The following is a 19,486-nucleotide window of genomic DNA, read 5'->3' as shown; positions in this document are numbered from 1 at the left end:
ATCACTACAAAAGGTTTTCTCTCCCCCCACCCCACTCTCCTGCTGGTAATAGCTTATCTAAAGTGATCACTCTCCTTACAATGTGTATGATAATCAAGGTGGGCCATTTCCAGCACAAATCCAGGGTTTAACAAGAATGTCTGAGGAACAGTGGGGGGAGGGGGGAGAGGAATAAACAAGGGGAAATAGGTTACTTTTTATAATGACTGAACCATTCCCAGTCTCTATTCAAGCCTAAGTTAATTGTATCCAATTTGCAAATTAATTCCAATTCAGCAGTCTCTCGTTGGAGTCTGTTTTCGAAGTTTTTTTGTTGAAGGATAGTCATTTTGAGTTCAGAAATCACGTGACCAGAGAGATTGAAGTGTTCTCCGACTGGTTTATGAATGTTATAATTCTTGACATCTGATTTGTGTCCATTTATTCTTTTACGTAGAGACTGTACAGTTTGACCAATGTACATGGCAGAGGGGCATTGCTGGCACATGATGGGAATATCACATTGGTTGATGTGCAGGTGAACGAGCCTCTGATAGTGTGGCTGATGTTATTAGGCCCTGTGATGGTGTCCCCCGAATAGATATGTGGGCACAGTTGGCAACGGGCTTTGTTGCAAGGATCGGTTCCTGGGTTAGTGGTTCTGTTGTGTGGTATGTGGTTGCTGGTGAGTATTTGCTTCAGGTTGGGGGGCTGTCTGTAGGCAAGGACAGGCCTGTCTCCCAAGATTTGTGAGAGTGTTGGGTCATCCTTCAGGATAGGTTGTAGATCCTTAATAATGCGTTGGAGGGGTTTTAGTTGGGGTCTGAAGGTGACGGCTAGTGGCATTCTGTTATTTTCTTTGCTGGGCCTGTCCTGTAGTAGGTGACTTCTATGTACTCTTCTGGCTCTATCAGTCTGTTTCTTCACTTCCGCAGGTGGGTATTGTAGTTGTAAGAATGCTTGATAGAGATCTTGTAGGTGTTTGTCTCTGTCTGAGGGGTTGTGGGTTGGGGGGGGGCAGGGGGGAAGAAAACCTGGATTTGTGCTGGAAATGGCCCACCTTGATTATCATACACATTGTAAGGAGAGAGATCACTTTAGATAAGCTATTACCAGCAGGAGAGTGGGGTGTGGGTCGAGAAAACCTTTTGTAGTGATAAACACCCATTTTTTTCATGGTTTGTGTGTATAAAAACATCTTCTGTATTTTCCACAGTATGCATCCGATGAAGTGAGCTGTAGCTCTCGAAAGCTTATGCTCAAATCAATTGGTTAGTCTCTAAGGTGCCACAAGTACTCCTTTTCTTTTTTCCTACCCATGAGATCAAAGAAATGGCAGACTCTCCCAAGGAAATTGGAGGAAGCCCCCCCTGGTTGGTCTATTAAACCCTGAAATTGAAGTGATAGTAGTGGCTCAATCCTATAGCCTGTACTCTCGCAAAATTGGCAATGATTTCAGTGCCTTGCAGGCTCAGGTGCTTGGAGAGCATACATAGAGCATGCTCCTTCATTGGCCCTGAGAGACAGAAGGATCTAAGAAGTCTGCTGCCTGTAATCTCTCTGATTATGGAGCTGAATTAGCTAGTGGCTCTGATAGTCATGCATGGAACCATTGTCCTATTAGAAACCCTATATTGTGGTCTGCTGTAACATTACCAAGCACTCTCCCCTGGTCTGAAAACCGGTGCACTTTGTGAGGCCAGAGGAGAATTTCTTACCAAGGTTGAAGAAAACGAACCCAGGCATTTTGGAGCTAGAGAAATAAAAATACACCTTTGTTAGGAACTCATAAATATTTTACACTTTTTTGTGCCCGTTTCTGGGAAACAGCCTGATTTCAAGGCTGCAAACTCTAAAGACCCAACATGCTTTGTAAACTAGGGCAAAGATGAGATTGAGGCAAAAATAATTGAAGCTTGAATAAATATGCGCCATTTTCTTAATTGATTCTGCATGAAGAGAAGCTTTTCCTGCTGGAGTGCATGGCATGAATGAATGTTCTCAATGTCCTGGGGCAATGCTCAGTATATTGGGGAGGGGGTTGGAGTGAATCTTGGTTCCTTTCTCCGATGCTCATACAGCATTATCATTAGGAGGGGCGTCACTCTGGATAGCATCCCACATGGCTTGGAGATGCTGCAGGGAGCATGAAAAGGCTTGGGACGTTGTCTGGGCGCCTTGTGTTTCATTTGTCTTCGGTAACTCCTGTAAAAGAACCTGCTTTTCACAAAGCTTCCCTGACCCAAAGCATCCAGTAAGCAAATGTCATATATTCATTGAAAAGCCTGACTGAACCTAAAGGCTGGTAGTGCGGCCCAGAGCCTGCCAAGTGTGGGCCTTTTTGGCCAGTTGTGGGGAACATCCAGATAGATGCAGTGCCCCTAGGCCTGGAGACCATACGTCCCACTTTTAATAGGATAGTCTTGGTTTCATATGATGTCCTGGTGCCTTGAGAACTTTGTGGGACACCTGATGTGGCCTGTTCTTTCCTTTCATCAGTCAAAATGTTTGTGTTTTTTCTAACTACAGAAAGTGGTAGAATTAGAGCAATGTAAATTACAGGAAAAAGTCGAGTGGAACCCAGTGTTCATGGTGCTGACCAGTATCTGCAGTGAATGAGCACAGTCACTACCAGAGTGGTGCTGCTGCTCGGAGTAAATGTTAGGGACACATGTTGAGTCTTTCGTGGTAAACGCATTCAGATAAGTACTGAAAACACCCTTCCTCAGATACAGACGTATGCCTGCCTCACTCTTGAGCCAGAAGCTGGGAGGAGTGACATCGGGTGCACACTGCAGCCAAAAACGTCAGTGGTCATTTGTCATCCCTGGGGACATTTCAGATCCCTAAATGAAGTGACCAAATAATTATTTGTGGGTTGTTGTTTTTGTTTTTTTGTAAATTTTAAGATATGGTTAACTTACTCCAACCTCGACTGGTGGGGTTGAGCATAGGAAAGGAGGCACTTTCAGAAATTGCTGAGTCTGAAATTTGACTAATAGGGCTACACTGCCACTTACTTACTCACTCGGGGTGTGAATAAGCGCCCTGCCCCGAGCGACATAAGTTACATCGACCTAAGTTCTGGTGTGCACAGCGCTTTGTCGTCAAGAGAGCTTCTCCAGCCAACACAGCTACTGCCTCTGGCAGAGGCGGTTTTATTATGCCGATGGAAGAGCCCTCTCCTGTCGGCACAGAGCGGCTACATCACATGCAGTTCAGTGGTCAGTTCCAGTCTGTGGGTCAGGTGTAAAAGGTCACTGACATGAGGCTCATTTTGCAGTCGTGACTGTTCAGCTACTCAAGTTAAATGTCCCATTGACAGAATTAAAGTAAATATCTTTGTGAAGCCTCCCATCCTCTGCTAACTTCATGCCTCTTGCCCATGACCAGCCATCCCCCTCCATCCCTGAAACGCTCCTTTGTGTGCCCCCCAGCCATGGCCAGTCATGTACCTACATTGCCACATTTCTGTAAATTTCCCCTGTTCTCTTCCCCCGCACCCATAGTGGAATCCTTTCCCCATAACTCTCTTTCTCTTCTGCATCCTTTCCCCTCCAGTACTTTCCTTCCCCTAACCCCCAGGGGAGAGTCTTTTCTCCCTGTCTCTGGCTGCGTCTCCCTCCTTGGCCCGCTGAGCTGGGGCTGGTACAGTGCCTTGGGAAGTTGCAGTGGGGGGAGCTGGAAGCTGGATCTGACTTGGAAAGTGTACAGTTAACACTCGGGCACTAAACAAAGAACAGTAATAAGCAGCATTGGCTGAAGTTGTGGGAGGCATGTGGATAACGGCATTGTAATGTTCCACCACTCTTTACTCCCTCCAGGCAGTGGTGGTGGGGAGAATGCTCCTTGACACTGCCAGCCAAGAACTGTCCTGACTTGAGAGCATTTAGAAAACATCTCCAATTAGCTAGGTAGGCAAGGCTCCTGGAGACTCATGTTCAGGGGTCTGATGGCCTGGGCCCTTCCCCGCTGCACGGTGAGAGCTAAAGGGTTGGAGAACAAAAGAATCAGGTGTCCTCCTGGCCTGGGAAAGGGACAAAGCCCAGAGGAGGAGGGGCTTGAGGGGGGGTCATTTTGGGGCTGGCTGGGAACGAGGAGTGAAGTGCAGACGTGGTTGTCTAGCTCACTGCTCCCCAAAATGGACCCAGCTGAGGGGTCCTGTTCTCTGTACGTACAAGCTCTGTTTTAGACCATGTTCCTGTCATCTAATAAACCTCTGTTTTACTGGCTGGCTAAGAGTCACGTCTGACTGTGAAGTTGGGGTGCAGGGCCCTCTGGCTTCCCCAGGACCCCGCCTGGGCAGACTCGCTGTGGGAAGCGCACCGAGGGGCAGAGGATGCTGAATGCTCCGAGGTCAGACCCAGGAAGGTGGAAGCCGTGTGAGCTTTTTGCCCTGCAGACAGGTTGCTCACAGAGAGGTGACTTCACCAGAGTCCTTCCTGGCTTCGTAGGGAGCAGTTCCAGAGCATCACCCGGGGACTCCGTGACAGTCTGTAGCCACAAAAAGAACGGGAGTATTTGTGGCACCTTAGAGACTAACAAATTTATTAGAGCATAAGCTTTCATGGGCTACAGCCCACTTCATCGGATGCATAGAATGGAACATATAGTAAGAAGATAGATATCTATATATACACATACAGAGAAGGTGGAAGTTGCCATGCAAACAATAAGAGGCTAATTAAGATGAGCTATTATCAGCAGGAGAAAAAAAACTTTTGTAGTGATGATCAAGATAGTCCATTTAGACAGTTGACAAGAAGGTGTGAGGATGGTAGGTAACATTGGGAAATAGATTCAATATGTGTAATGACCCAGCCACTCCCAGTCTCCATTCAAACCCAAGTTAATGGTATCTAGTTTGCATATTAATTCAAGCTCAGCAGTTTCTCGTTGGAGTCTGTTTTTGAAGCTTTTCTGTTGCAAAATTGCCACCCTTAAATCTTTTACTGGGTGGCCAGAGAGGTTGAAGTGTTCTCCTACCGGTTTTTGAATGTTATGATTTCTGATGTCAGTATTTGCTTCAGGTTCGGGGGCTGTCTGTAGGCAAGGACTGGTGTGTCTCCCAAGATCTGTGAGAGTGAGTTAAGTGAGTAAAAAGAAAAGGAGTACTAGTGGCACCTTAGAGACTGACCAATTTATTTGAGCATAAGCTTTCGTGAGCTACAGCTCACTTCATCGGATGCATTAAGTGGAAAATACAGTGAGGAGATTTATATACACGCACAACATGAAAAAATGGGTGTTATACACATTGTAAGGAGAGTGATCATTTAAGATGAGCTATTACCAGCAGGAGAGCGGGGTGAGGGGGACCTTTTTGTAGTGATAATCAAGGTGGGCCATTTCCAGCAGTTAACAGGAATGTCCGAGGAGCAGTGGGGAGGGGAAATAAATGTTTCCCCATATTTATTTCCCCACCCCCACCCCCCACTGCTCCTCGGACGGTCCTGCTAACTGCTGGAAACGGCCCACCTTGATTATCACTACAAAAGGTTTTCTCCCCCCCCCACCCCCCGCTCTCCTACTGGTAATAGCTCATCTTAAGTGATCACTCTCCTTACAGTGTGTATAGGTTGTAGATCCTTAATAATGCGTTGGAGGGGTTTTAGTTGGGGGCTGAAGGTAACGGCTAGTGGCGTTCTGTTATTTTCTTTGTTAGGCCTGTCCTGTAGTAGGTGACTTCTGGGTACTCTTCTGGCTCTATCAATCTGTTTCTTCACTTCCGCAGGTGGGTATTGTAGTTGTAAGAATGCTTGATAGAGATCTTGTAGGTGTTTGTCTGTGTCTGAGGGATTGGAGCAAATGCGGTTGTATCGCAGAGCTTGGCTGTAGACAATGGATCGTGTGGTGTGGTCAAGGTGAAAGCTGGAGGCATGTAGGTAGGAATAGCAGTCAGTAGGTGATCAATATAGCGCAAGTAGAGTAGGGGCGTTAGGGGACGAGAGCTGAGGAAGTGTTGTTCTAAGTCAGCCATAAAAGTGTTGGCATACTGTGGGGCCAGGCGGGTACCCATAGCAGTGCCGCTGATTTGAAGGTATACATTGTCCCCAAATGTAAAATAGTTATGGGTAAGGACACTAGAGTGCTAATAAATGATGGTCACACAAACACCACCCTATACCGGAAACCTACTGACTGCTATTCCTACCTACATGCCTCCAGCTTTCACCCTGACCACACCACACGATCCATTGTCTACAGCCAAGCTCTGCGATACAACCGCATTTGCTCCAACCCCTCAGACACAGACAAACACCTACAAGATCTCTATCAAGCATTCTTACAACTACAATACCCACCTGCGGAAGTGAAGAAACAGATTGATAGAGCCAGAAGAGTACCCAGAAGTCACCTACTACAGGACAGGCCTAACAAAGAAAATAACAGAACGCCACTAGCCGTTACCTTCAGCCCCCAACGAAAACCCCTCCAACGCATTATTAAGGATCTACAACCTATCCTGAAGGATGACCCAACACTCTCACAAATCTTGGGAGACAGGCCTGTCCTTGCCTACAGACAGCCCCCCAACCTGAAGCAAATACTCACCAGCAACCACATACCACACAACAGAACCACTAACCCAGGAACCTATCCTTGCAACAAAGCCCGTTGCCAACTGTGCCCACATATCTATTCGGGGGACACCATCACAGGGCCTAATAACATCAGCCACACTATCAGAGGCTCGTTCACCTGCACATCCACCAATGTGATATATGCCATCATGTGCCAACAATGCCCCTCTGCCATGTACATTGGTCAAACTGGACAGTCTCTACGTAAAAGAATAAATGGACACAAATCAGATGTCAAGAATTATAACATTCATAAACCAGTCGGAGAACACTTCACTCTCTCTGGTCACACGATTACAGACATGAAAGTTGTGATATTACAACAAAAAAACTTCAAATCCAGACTCCAGCGAAAGAGTGCTGAATTGGAATTAATTTGCAAATTGGATACAATTAACTTAGGCTTGAATAGAGACTGGGAGTGGCTAAGTCATTATGCAAGGTAACCTATTTCCCCTTATTTTTTTCCTACCCACCCCCCCACCCCCTCAGATGTTCTTGTTAAACCCTGGATTTGTGCTGGAAATGGCCCACCTTGATTATCATACACATTGTAAGGAGAGTGATCACTTTAGATAAGCTATTACCAGCAGGAGAGTGGGGTGGGGGGAGGTATTTTTTCATGCTTTGTGTGTATAAAAAGATCTTCTACACTTTCCACAGTATGCATCCGATGAAGTGAGCTGTAGCTCACGAAAGCTTATGCTCAAATCAATTGGTTAGTCTCTAAGGTGTCACAAGTACTCCTTTTCTTTTTGCGAATACAGACTAACACGGCTGTTACTCTGAAACCTGTCATTACTTTCTAAAAGTTTTATCCCTCTAACATCTGCATGTAAACCTCCTGAATGATGTGCACACTTTTGGACAAAGTCTTTTTTAAAAACTCTTGACAGGTGGCTCATTTAGTAACGTTAGGGTAAGGCCTGTAGCACAGTTACAACGGAGTTCGCAAATCTGGTCCCAACACAGCTGCCCCTTGATCCGGTTACAGTCTAGTGTAGTGTGGCCCTTAAACCTCCATGGAAACACGCCCAAGACTTTAGTCTGGCTACAGAAAACCATTGAGTCTCTCTCTGTTACCAGTTGGAAGTGTTTTGTAATAGCCTTGGGAATGAACAGCTGTGAAGTGTAAGCAGATGCACTGCTGTGGACATGTTTGTAGTACAGATAGACCCAAGTGTCTAATCCTGACAGTGAAAGGGCTCTTCTGTGCTGGAAGTTTGCCTGAGGTAGTATATTGTGATTGGCCTGGGCTCGTGGAGTGTCATTCAAACACCACCTCTTGGTTGACTAGGTTTCCACTTTTTCTCTCTGAACAGAGGGATTCCTTCTTCAGTTGTGTCTGGGTTTCTATACCCCATCATTCATCTCGCCATATGCCAGTTACCTCGGAGGAATGGTCCCTGACCATTAGCTCAGGGTGCAGCCATAAGCATGTTTGCCTTGAACAGAGAAGGTCTGAGGGCCTTAGCCTGCTACTTCATTCCTGCTGGTCCAAAGCCCTGGATGTTCTCTAGCGTGTTAGAGAGATGTTGATACCTGAACAGAACAAGGTGTTGAAAAGGTCAGGCTGTTGTCTGGGCAGTGGAGAGCAGCTGGTGATGGAAATCCGGTTGAGAGTTTATCTTGTAAATGGTTTCAGAGTAACAGCCGTGTTAGTCTGTATTCGCAAAAAGAAAAGGAGTACTTGTGGCACCTTAGAGACTAACCAATTTATTTGAGCATGAGCTTTCGTGAGCTATAGCTCACTTCATCGGATGCATACTGTGGAAAACAGTATGCATCCGATGAAGTGAGCTGTAGCTCACGAAAGCTTATGCTCAAATAAAAAAGTTTATGCTCAAATAAATTGGTTAGTCTCTAAGGTGCCACAAGTCCTCCTTTCCTTTTATCTTGTAAATGTTCTCAGTGTGGCTTTTGGCAGCCACTAACTCTGGATCTTTAATTTGGACTTCGGGAAGATTCCTGCCTTTCTTTAGCTCTTGAGGTGATGGTTGAGGTGATGCTCGGGCCTGAGAGGGTAAAGAGACTTCTGTTCTGCAGGCATGTCTGCACTGGCGATATTTTCTGAACAGTTCCCACTGTTGCTATTATTTACCCAGTGCAGCTGCATTGGAGTTGGCAGCACTAGGAGCCCTGGCATACACAGGGCTCCTATAGCCATTTTAAACAGTCAGTTTAAAACTGTTCAGACTGATGGATACAGCGTGAAAAGTGCTGGCAGCCACGGGAGCCTTGTCTGCACTAGGGCTTCCAGCTGTGCTAACACCAGGGCAGTTGCCCCTGGGTTAGCTACATTTGGAAATGTTTCGATAATGCCCATGGGGCAGTGCCCCCTAAGTGATCAGCGCTCTGCCTGGGCAGGGCAGTGGACATAGAGGTGTGTACTTGTGAGCTCCCTAGCAAGAGGAAGCTGTAGGGTGGGAGAGGACAGCCCCCTTGTCCCCTCCACCTGATCAGGCAGTGTTTATCTGCTGGGTGGTGAAGGCTGTGAGCACGGGTGAGTTGCAGTCCAGGGAGGTTTGGGACCTCATTGCTGTGGTTCTGTGGAACTGAGTATCCCAAAGCAGCAAGCTTGGAGCGGGAGCCCCTGTGGGAGCAGGAGGAGGGGCTCAGGGTGAGCGCACAAAGCGAGCTGCTTGCTATTGTTCCTGCACATTCCTGCACATGCTGTCTGGGTAGTGAAGGCTGCGTGGCAGGTGCCTCTGGGGGCGTGCTGCAGGCCAGGACTGCATTTCCCAGCAGGCTCCTCTCACTCAGCTTGCAGCTTAGTTTGAAGGGGGGATGTGTCAGCAGAATCCCGGCTCTGCGTGTGGGGGTGGGGAGGGGGTGAATCCTTATGGCCGGTTTGCTGGTGTCTCCATTTTCCATGCAGTCTGTCAAGGAGGCACTCAGATGGCTTCCTTAGGAGATAGGTGGAGTCTCTCCATCCTCCCTCCCTCGCCTCCATTGTCGGCGGCAGCACCAGCAGACACACCTGCTGTAGTTGCTTGCAGCAGGAATGCTCCTGCCCGCCTTTGAGGGATGGGAAGGCTGCATTAATCGGGTGTGATTGTGAGAGAGTCGCTGCCGGCAGCAGCAAAGGACCAGAGAAGGGCGATGCTGCTTGTGTGTGCCCAACCCAGCCGCCACCTCTGGAAACGAACATGAGTCTGCCGGTCCGTAGTTCCTGCTCCATGCTCAACTGCTTTGTAAGTGCCTTCTCTTCTCCTCCCTGCTGTCTAAGAGTCTGCATGCAGGGCGGCAGGCCAGGGTCCCTCTCCATCTCCTGTCCTGAGGCAGGGAAGGGGCAGCCATCCCAGATTCAGCCTGTCCTTGAGTTGGGCATCCTGCAGATCCTCGCTCCCCTCCCTGCTCTGGACTGCCTGGGCTTGACATGCTGCTCTTGCTCTGCCCCAGCTGCTTTTTCTTGTGGAAAGGAATCTTCCCTCCCCCGACTTCCATCCCACTGATTCCACGTGGTCCTGGGAGAAGCCCTGTACCCTACTCGTCCTGCAGCGATTGCCTACAGTTTCCCGGGGCCACAGTTCTAACTAGCCCATGGCTGTGAATTGGCCAGAGAGGCCAGAGTGAGTGTGGTGTGCTGCGCAGAATCCTACCCAGCCCCAGTCTGCAGCTGCAAAATTACAGTATGACAGCAGCAGGCACCTAGGGGGAATCCCTGAGTACCCACCCTGCCTGATGCTGCCTGGGAAGGGGACAAATAGGGAGGGGATCCCAGACCTCCCACCCCATTGACATGCCCTGCAAAGAGGACATGGGGCCAGAGGAGCCCTGGCCCCATTGCATGATGCTGGCTAGGAAGGAAATGAGGAGACACGGCTGGCTGAAGTCCTGTTTAGTTCTGTTCCAGGGGCTGCTTCTCTCTCACACGCACCCCCCCCCGCCCCCCCGGCCGCGTTACTGAGTGGGCTGCATAGTGATGTCTGGTGTGGCAGGTACACTTCTGGGGGTTGGTACGCTGCAGCCACCTGGCCACAGGCCTTGCTCACTGTCTCCCCTGGAGAGACACTGCTACTTCCTTGCCTTCGTGCTTTCCTGCTTCATCACTACTTGGCTAGCAGTGAGCGAAGCTGGGTGGGAGCTGACTGCTGGCTTGCAGGGCTCTTGCTCCAAGCCATTGCTGTTCCCCTGGAGACTCTCCAGGGAGCCTGCCCCTCTTCATTACTGGTGACCAGTAGGGGCAGAAGCATGTGGATGTCTCCCTGATGTCTACACACACGCACCTGCAACGTGGCTGGTCACTAGGGAATTACAGTGATTGGCTTCCAGCTGGGAGTGGTGCCATGTTTTTATAGTGACTGAAAGGGAAGTTTCATAAACTTTAAGACCAGAGGGGGCAATTGTATCATCTAGTAGGCCATGAAGTTTCATCTAGTGACCTCTGTATGGAGCCCAAAGTCTTAAAATAGACCAAAGCATTTCAGTCCCCAGGAGATTAAACTGTGCACACAGGTGGAGAACAGGAGAGACTGAGTTGCCACTGATGGCCACAACCCCTGCAATGACAGAGAGCTGATTAGGTGAGACGTGCCTAGCTGATCCCAGAAGGTGAGCCGACCCCATGCTGCAGAAGAAGGTGAAAAACCCCTCAAGATCCCTGCTAATCTGATGTGGGACGTAAGGGACTTTCCAACCCCAAGTCTGGCGATCAGTTGGACTCTCGGCACGTGACCAAGACACACTAGCCAGGCAGCTAGAAAGGATTTCCTGTATCACCTCAGAGCACTGGTCTAGCCTGCTCGGTGTCCCGTCTCCAGCTGTGGAGAATCACTGATGCTTCAGAGGAAGGCAAAAAAAATCCCAGATTATATGTAGCCAGTTATGCATTGGAAAAACAATGCCTTCCTGATCCCTGCAGGCAAGTGGCTGGCTGAAACCTTGAAGCATGACACTGGATTAGTCATTATCTTAATGCGGAGCTGTAGTGTTATGAGCATATTGAGGACAAAGCAGGCAATCCCATTCGCCCCAAGGCCCAGGAAGAAAGGGGATGAGCAGGGGGACCCGCAGATCCACACATTGCAAGGCCCAGCAGGGGCCACAATAACTGCTCAGCCCAGCCCCTATGCACACAGGCTGCAGAACTTCTTGAAGTTGGATTAAAGCATCTCCTGTAAGTGATGGAAAGAAGATGGTTCTCAGAACTGGCGTCATACCTATACTGAGCCGGCTCCTTAGGAGAGCCCCTTGTGCGGTAGGCTGTAGCTTGCTTCACATCCCTATTGTGCTACCCAGATACTAGTTGAGCTCCTTGCTACCTTTGTGGCTAGCAGTTCTGGGACTTAGTGAAAGCCAGGATGGAGGTCTGATGACCCTATGGCCATAGCTTATTTAGACATAAGCTAGAACACATAGTGATAGAAGTACTATTCACTCCATGCCAGGTGGGTGTGTCTTTAGGCTGCCCTCGGGAGAACCTCAAGGCCTGTGTGTGTGAGTTGATTGTACACTGTTCTAGCACCGGGCAGAGGGATAGGGCATGGGCGTGTGTGCATTGTGTGTATATGAGGGTGACCAGAGAGCAAGTGTGGAAAATCTGGTGGGGGATAATAGGAACCTATATGTGAGACAGCCCCAAATATTGGGACTGTCCCTATAAAATCAGGACATCTGGTCACCCTAGCACACGTGTATGTGTGAGGTGCTAGCTGATACATTGTGCCCTGCGGGGGGAGGTGTGTGAAGTGTTAGCCCTATGTTCTGTGTACTGTGGAGAGGCACACGGTGGTGGGGGGGAATGAGAGAAGTATTAGACCCACGATATTTGTGTGGAGGGGGCTGGGCCTGCACTCTGTGCTCCATGGGATACTCTTGGGGGAATTCTGCGCCAAAAAATTAAAAATCTGCACATTTTATTTGTCAAAATAACACTACATAATCACACCAGTTTCAATTATTTTGATAATTTATTTCAAAATACCTATCAGCAAGTATGTCTGTAACAATATAGACACATACACAAATTCCCCCAGGAGCAGAGTGTTAAAGAAACCCCTATGTCAGTCCAGTGCCTGTTTCTCTGATCCTGTTTCTCCATCTCCCCCTGCCCCCGCCCCTGAGCCCAGCTGGGGGACCAGACACCCAGAGCCCAGCTGTGTCCCCCACCACCCCCCAGCCAGACACCCGCACCCTCTCCCCTCAAAGTCCAGCTGCGGGGGCCCCCCCAGCCCAGACACCTGCTGCCTTACCTCCCAGAGCCCAACCATGCTCCACCTCCCACTCAGAGCCCAGGGATCCAGTGGGAGAAGCCATCTGATGCTCGGTCCCAAGCTTGTGTGGAGTTTCCCGTGCACCCGTGTGTGGAGCTTCCCTCAGGGCATGCCGGGAACGGCAGCTGCTGGGAACCCTCTAACTCTCTCCCACTCCCCCTGGCAGTGTGTTCTATGAGTGAGCTGGGCTTTGCCAGGTCCTGTGGCCCCTAATGGTGGCTAGCAGCATTGCAGCCCATTTCTGTGGGAGAAAGGAAATTCTGTGCAAAAACCAGCAGTTTCTGCAACATTTTGCATTGCGCAGTAGCACAGAATTCCCCCAGGAGTAATGAGGATGAGTCCGTGTGCACTTTGCCTCTGAGTTTTATATTCAATGCTAGAGAATGCTGACATCTTCATTTTAAAAGTCTGGTATGAAATTACTGTGCTGGTGTGATGTGTATATTTAAACCCTTATAACTTAGCCAAATAACTAGGCCACCATCGTCTGTTATGGAGACTAGCCTTGTGTCAGATTTCAAGTTTCTTCCCCAAAAGGCTTGGGCACAAAGGTTTTTTTATTTTAAAATCACAAGCTTTTGTTTTTTTGATGATTGTGAAAGTGTGTGTGTTTTCTCCAAGCCTAGACCTCACTCGTGACCAGTGAATAAAACCAGTTTGAGAAACTCTAGAAGAAAATTAGTTTAAGAGATCTTTCAATGAAAGTTAGACTTCTAAACTGCTTTTCTCCCAAAGTCTTACCCTGTCCAGTTAATATCCACTTTTAAAAAATCTTCTTCTAAGAAAGGAAACAAGTCCTTAAATGAGAGAGGAAAAAATTGCCTTTTTGCACAATTTAGAAGAGGGTGAAAATGAAGGTTAGATTTCCATACGTGCTAGTGATTTTGGGTTCCCGGTTTGAGGTATCCTAACAGGGCCTCTGAGAATCAGATCTCTTTACAGAGTCTCAAGTGGGCACCAAAAATGGAGGTCCCCAAAATCTCTAGTCACTTCTGAAAATCTTGTTTTAGACTCATAATGGAAATTCTCACGGTCTTATCCTCGATATTTGTTTTATGGGACTTCATGTTTATAAGCGCCACAAGACCACTGATGGAGTTTAAATGTTCAGAGACTTTCATGGAGCTTCAAAGTGTCCATCTTTTATCATCTAATTCCCTAGGTTTCCACTCGACTTAATAAAAATGATCTAGTGCTGTATTCTGATTGAGCGGTAATGCCTGTAGCAAAGTGGGAATTAATCTATGATGTCTGTGAGATAATTTAGGTTAAAAAAGTTACTTTTCAAAAGTGAAAAAACAAACTGTTTTTCCAAATCCGTAACCTGGGAGTACCTTGTCCAATTAACCTCAAACTGCTCCCAGATTTTTCTTGCCTGAGTGTGTGTTTTGTTTGGAATGCAGGGTGAAGAAGGCCCTCCCAGTTTGGAGTACATCCAGGCCAAGGACTTGTTCCCCCCAAAAGAGCTGGTTAAGGAGGAAGAGTCTCTACAGGTAAGGATGTAAGAACCCAGGAAACCATCCACTGAAGAACACTGTGTAAATCGCAGGCCACATGCTCATGAGTGGTAGAGGTTACCTTCAGAGAACAGGCTTCTTCCCTGAGCTTGCAGGCTGCTGACTTGCAGCTGCTGTGTGCTCCTCCTGACCCTCCTCTTCCTCCACACCAAGATGTTCTGATTTACACTGTGCTGCCATAGCCACAAGGGGATGGGAACGTAACTGAGGAATGACATAGTGCAGAGTTGTCCTGGGCGTGCTCCCTTCTCCTGCTGTGCTGTCAGCAAGAGGGGGGTGAGTGTTGCAACAGGCTCTACGCTGACTCTCTGCTGATGGAAGACCTTCCTGGGCCACTTAGGCTGGTTGTAGGGCCAGACTGTCTCATAGTGTGGCACTAAGCATCCGGCAACAAATCTGGTCCATTGTGTGGTGATGTGGCTTTGTCGTACTGTGGAGGCACAGACCAGAGCGGCTGGAAAGAGAGAGATCCCTGAAGGGGCTTTGGGATGACATAGATAGATAGATGCTATGGAAGTACCTATGCGAGCAAGGAGAGTGTCACAGATTGATGCTTTGACCAAAGCTGCTTGATTCTCCTGCTGCCTCAGCGCAGACCACTCCCTTACATCTCCTCCTGTACCTGGAGCCAGGCTCTGGCTCCAGACTTGCACTTGGTGCTCTACTGTTCCCAAGGTCATTGGTCCAGATGGCAGGGCTGTGCTGAGCTACATTCATAGGCCCTAGGCTGAGGAATGAATAAGGGGTTGAAAATTGAGGGTCATGGGAAGCGGAAGACCCTAGGTTGTGAGAGGGACGGCATGGGGTCAGATTACAAGCAAGTTCACCGAAGAATTGGCGTAGGATGACTGATCTGTCATGTCACCATTCTGTGAGACACATCCTCTAAACCAAATCCTGAACAGAACTGTATATAGCCGGGCGCACTGCAACAGTAGCTTTCTGCTGACAGACCTTACAGTTCAGCATCAAAGGAGTAATTCACATGCACAAATTCGTACTGTTCTCTTAAGTTAAAGTATGATTCAAAGGGCACCATCAATTTGAGATCAAGTTGACTTTGAACAATGAGTTAGAAATTGTGACACTTGCTCCATCTGTCAGTTTGTTCCATGATTACCCCTTTCCAATTGTTATAACTTTACAAACCTATTGTTAAAAAGGTTCTTGCTGCTTATTTGCTATGTGAAAGAGCCACACTAACCTGGGAAGCAGCGACTGACTAGACAGAAAGTGCTGCCAAAAGCAGACATAAACTGCAAAAAAAGAATAGTTTTCCCCAATCTCTGTCAGGTAAAAGCTTCGGTATTGCATAAAACTCCTAAGAACACAAATTTCAGGCAGAAGTGGTTTTTAAGTTGATGGTGCCCTTTAAGGTTGTTAACATTTATAAATAACTAGGGCTGTCAAGTGATTTAAAAAAATTAATTGTGTGATTAAAAAAATTAATTGCTCTGTTATACAATAATAGAATACCATTTATTTAAATATTTTTGGATGTTTTCTACATTTTCAAGTATATTGATTTCAATTATAACAGAATACAAAGTGTACAGTTCTCACTTTATATTTTTTTATTACAAATATTTGCACTGTAAAAAACAAAAGAAATAGTATTTTTCAATTCAATACAAGTACTGTCATGCAATCTCTTTATCATGAAAGTTGAACTTACAAATGTTGAATTATGTACAAAAAATAACTGCATTCAAAAGTAAAACAATGTAAAACTTCAGAGCCTACAAGTCCACTCAGTCCTACTTCTTGTTCAGCCAATCACTCAGACAAACAAGTTTGTTTACATTTGCAGGAGATAATGCTGCCCGCATCTTGTTCACAATGTCACCTGAAAGTGAGAACAGGTGTTCTCATGGCAATGTTGTAGCCAGCGTTACAAGATATTTACATGCTAGATGCACTAAAGATTCATATGTCCCTTCATGCTTCAGCCACCATTCTAGAGGACATGCGTCCATGCTGATGATGGATTCTGCTTGATAACTGTCCAAAGCAGTGTGGACCGATCGATGCATGTTCATTTTCATCATCTAAGTCAGATGCCACCAGCTTGATTTTCTTTTTTGATTGTTCGGGTTGTGTTGTTTCCACATCGGAGTGTTGCTCTTTTAAGACGTCTGAAAGCATGCTCCACAGCTCGTCCCTCTCAGATTTTGGAAGGCACTTCAGATTCTTAAACCATGGGTTGAGTGCTGTAGCTAACTTTAGAAATCTCACATTGGTACTTCCTTTGCGTTTTGTCAAATCTGCAGTGACCATCATCCAAGACTACTATAACATGAAATATATGGCAGAATGCAGGTAAAATGGAGCAGGGGACATACAATTATCCCCCAAGGAGTTCAGTCACAAATTTAATTAACGGATTATTTTTTTTAACGAGTGTCATAAGTGTGGAAGCATGTCCTCTGGAATGGTGTCCAAAGAATGAAGGGGCATGTTTAGCATATCTGGCAAGTAAATACCTTGCAATGCTGGCTACAAAAGTCCCATGTTGAATGCCTGTTCTCACTTTCTGGTAACGTAAATAAGAAGTGGTCAGCATTATCTCCCGTAAATGTAAACAAACTTGTTTGTCTTAGCGATTGGCTGAATGAGAAGTAGGACTGAGTGCACTTGTAGGCTCTAAAGTTTTGCATTGTTTTGTTTTTGAGTGCAGTTATGTAACAAAAAAAAAATCTACATTTGTAAGTTGCACTTTTACCATAAAGAAATTGCACTACAGTACTTGTATGAGGTGAATTGAAAAATACTGTTTCTTTTGTTTTAATTTTTACAGTGCAAATATTTGTAATAAAAAATATCAAGTAAGCACTCTACACTTTTTGTTGTAATTGAAATCAATATATTTGAAAATGTAGAAAAACATCCAAAATATTGAATAAATTTCAATTGGTATTCTGTTTAACAATGTGATTAATCGTGATTAATTTTTTTGAGTTAATTGTGTGAGTTAACTGCGATTAATTGACTGCCCTATAAATAACTTGAGGGGAGAAATCCTTGATAACTTAAAAAAATTTGGAGAGCCAGGAAATTCAGTGTTTAGGCCACAAAAGTATATGAAATTAAACAGTATAGACTGTTCGTTTTAAAACATGGGAATTGGAGCTGATTAAAATATTTGTAAGGAATAATGACAGGTTTCAGAGTAAAAAGAAAAGGAGGACTTGTGGCACCTTAGAGACTAACCAATTTATTAGAGCATGAGCTTTCGTGAGCTGTAGCTCACGAAAGCTCATGCTCTAATAAATTGGTTAGTCTCTAAGGTGCCACAAGTCCTCCTTTTCTTTTTGCGAATACAGACTAACACGGCTGTTACTCTGAAAGGTTTCAGAGTAACAGCCGTGTTAGTCTGTCTTTGCAAAAAGAAAAGGAGGACTTGTTAGTCTCTAAGGTGCCACAAGTACTCCTTTTCTTTTTGTAAGGAATAATGTAATCAAATCCTTGTGTGGACACATTACAGCCTGTGATTTGGCCATTATGGCTACTTGATATTTTTGTGAGATTTGCTCGTCTAAATCACATGTTGTGGCATCTGTTCTATGATTGGATGTCCTAGCTTTATAAAGAGAGAGCCTCCCTTAACAAACCTATGGGCTTTGAATCTCAGAGAGAGCACAACCTTGGCCAATTTTAGGTTATTCTGGATCTTTCCCTCCCCTCTTTTGCACAAGATGAACATTATACCTGGCTGTGTACATGGCCTCCAGGTTTTAAAATAGCTAGGTCACTTCCTGACTGAGGAAGAGAGAGAGAGAAGCCTAGTATATGGCCTGTCCATCAATTTTGCACTTTCATTTCTATCGTTGGCCACAGAAGTGATTGTGTGGTTCGTGTACAGTTCCGTCTGCAGAGATTGTGGCCAGATTCCTTGTCTTGCTCTTCTAGTTGCTTGGGCTGTGGCCAGTGGGTCTCACGCTGCAGCTAATTGTTGCAGTTACATATACACGACACTGCAGGACCATATACATGGCTCGGTGCTGTCTGAGCAGGTGGTTCAATTTGGGAAACACAGGTACCTTGCGCCCTGTTCTAGGACACATGCAAAGTGCCTCCAAACAAGTGATCCTTCTTTGAGATCCCTCCCCTTCCACCTGCTGCTTATGCTAGTGTTGTATCACTGTGAGAAAGCCAGTGACTTTAAATCCCTCTCCTTGCCACCCACAGTGTGCACAGGGCAGGAGCACCAGGGCTTGTGGTACAAATCGCTCCCCCTGCAGTTGTATGAACACAACCAAATGTTCCTGGAAAGGTGAATTTGAGGGCCCAAGCATTGCTGAGTCAGCCCCACGTTTCACACTGAAGAGCTTTCGGAGGTGAATTCATGGGGGGTAGGAGGGGTGCACTGGGCCCTGCTGCCTGCACTCAGGTCCCACTGGGATTGCTGTGTCCTACTGATTTCATGTGGAAATCGCATGGAGAAGGCACCAGCAGAGCTGGCTCTTCTCACTCCCCGTTGCACAAGGAGTTCTGGGTGTGTTTGTCTGACAGCTGCTCTGACTGTCTCTCCCCCCTTGCAGGTCCCATTCACTGTGCTGCAGGGTGAGGGTGTGGAGTATTTGGGCCATGCTAATGATGCCGTGATCGCCATTTCCAACTACCGACTTCATATCAAATTGAAAGACTCCGTGGTCAATGTAAGTGCAGCTCTGTCACTGGTGCCAGGACCTATGGCCCATGCTGCTGAAGTGTGAGGCCTCCTCCCACAGTGCCTTACTCTCAAGTTTCTTCAGTCCCCTGTTTTCCTGGTGCCCTTGTCTCTTCTGCATCTGTGATCCCCTGTTGCTTGCTAGGCTGTATCCAGTGGTTCCAGGTACCCCTGTTGTTCTGCCCTCCCTAGTCAGTTCCTCCCTGACAATGAGAGAGGAGGACAGGGTGGGGGTTGAAGGGGAAACTCTAAATTGTAGATCATGAAGCTATGTAAACGTGGGATCCTCTTTGCTGCTCAGAGAGCCTCGGCTGGGATGCACAAAGAGAGAGTGTCAGGCTGGGGTCCCTGCTAGTGTGGGACATCCCAGGCTGTCAAGTGATGCTCTGCGTCTTTCTGTTTCAGGTGCCTTTGAGGATGATGGAAAGTGTGGAGAGTCGGGACATGTTCCAGCTTCACATCATCTGCAAAGACTCCAAAGTGGTCAGGTAGCTGCATAGTTCCCTCCTATTGCCACAGTTT

General features: G+C 46.8%; 1 protein-coding gene across 3 annotated transcripts in view; it reads left to right on the top strand.

Moving 5' to 3' along the window:
• Nucleotides 1-19,486, top strand: part of MTMR4 (myotubularin related protein 4) — a 124,299-nt gene that overhangs the window by 67,396 nt on the left and 37,417 nt on the right. For 2 of the 3 annotated variants that reach the window (XM_084650791.1, XM_084650789.1), the window contains exons 4-6: nucleotides 14,182-14,271; nucleotides 18,837-18,953; nucleotides 19,370-19,452. In XM_084650791.1, coding sequence (XP_084506917.1) covers nucleotides 14,182-14,271; nucleotides 18,837-18,953; nucleotides 19,370-19,452 — 290 coding nt within the window. Of the gene's footprint in view, nucleotides 1-9,416; nucleotides 9,758-14,181; nucleotides 14,272-18,836; nucleotides 18,954-19,369; nucleotides 19,453-19,486 lie in introns of those variants that run through there. The other variant, XM_084650790.1, reaches the window with a different exon arrangement.

Source organism: Lepidochelys olivacea (genome assembly GCF_965140295.1).
Source record: "Lepidochelys olivacea isolate rLepOli2 genome assembly, chromosome: 17".
Lineage (NCBI taxonomy): Eukaryota > Metazoa > Chordata > Testudines > Cheloniidae > Lepidochelys > Lepidochelys olivacea.
The sequence above is the reverse complement of the archived record's forward strand: the minus strand, read 5'-3'. Positions and strand labels throughout refer to the sequence as shown.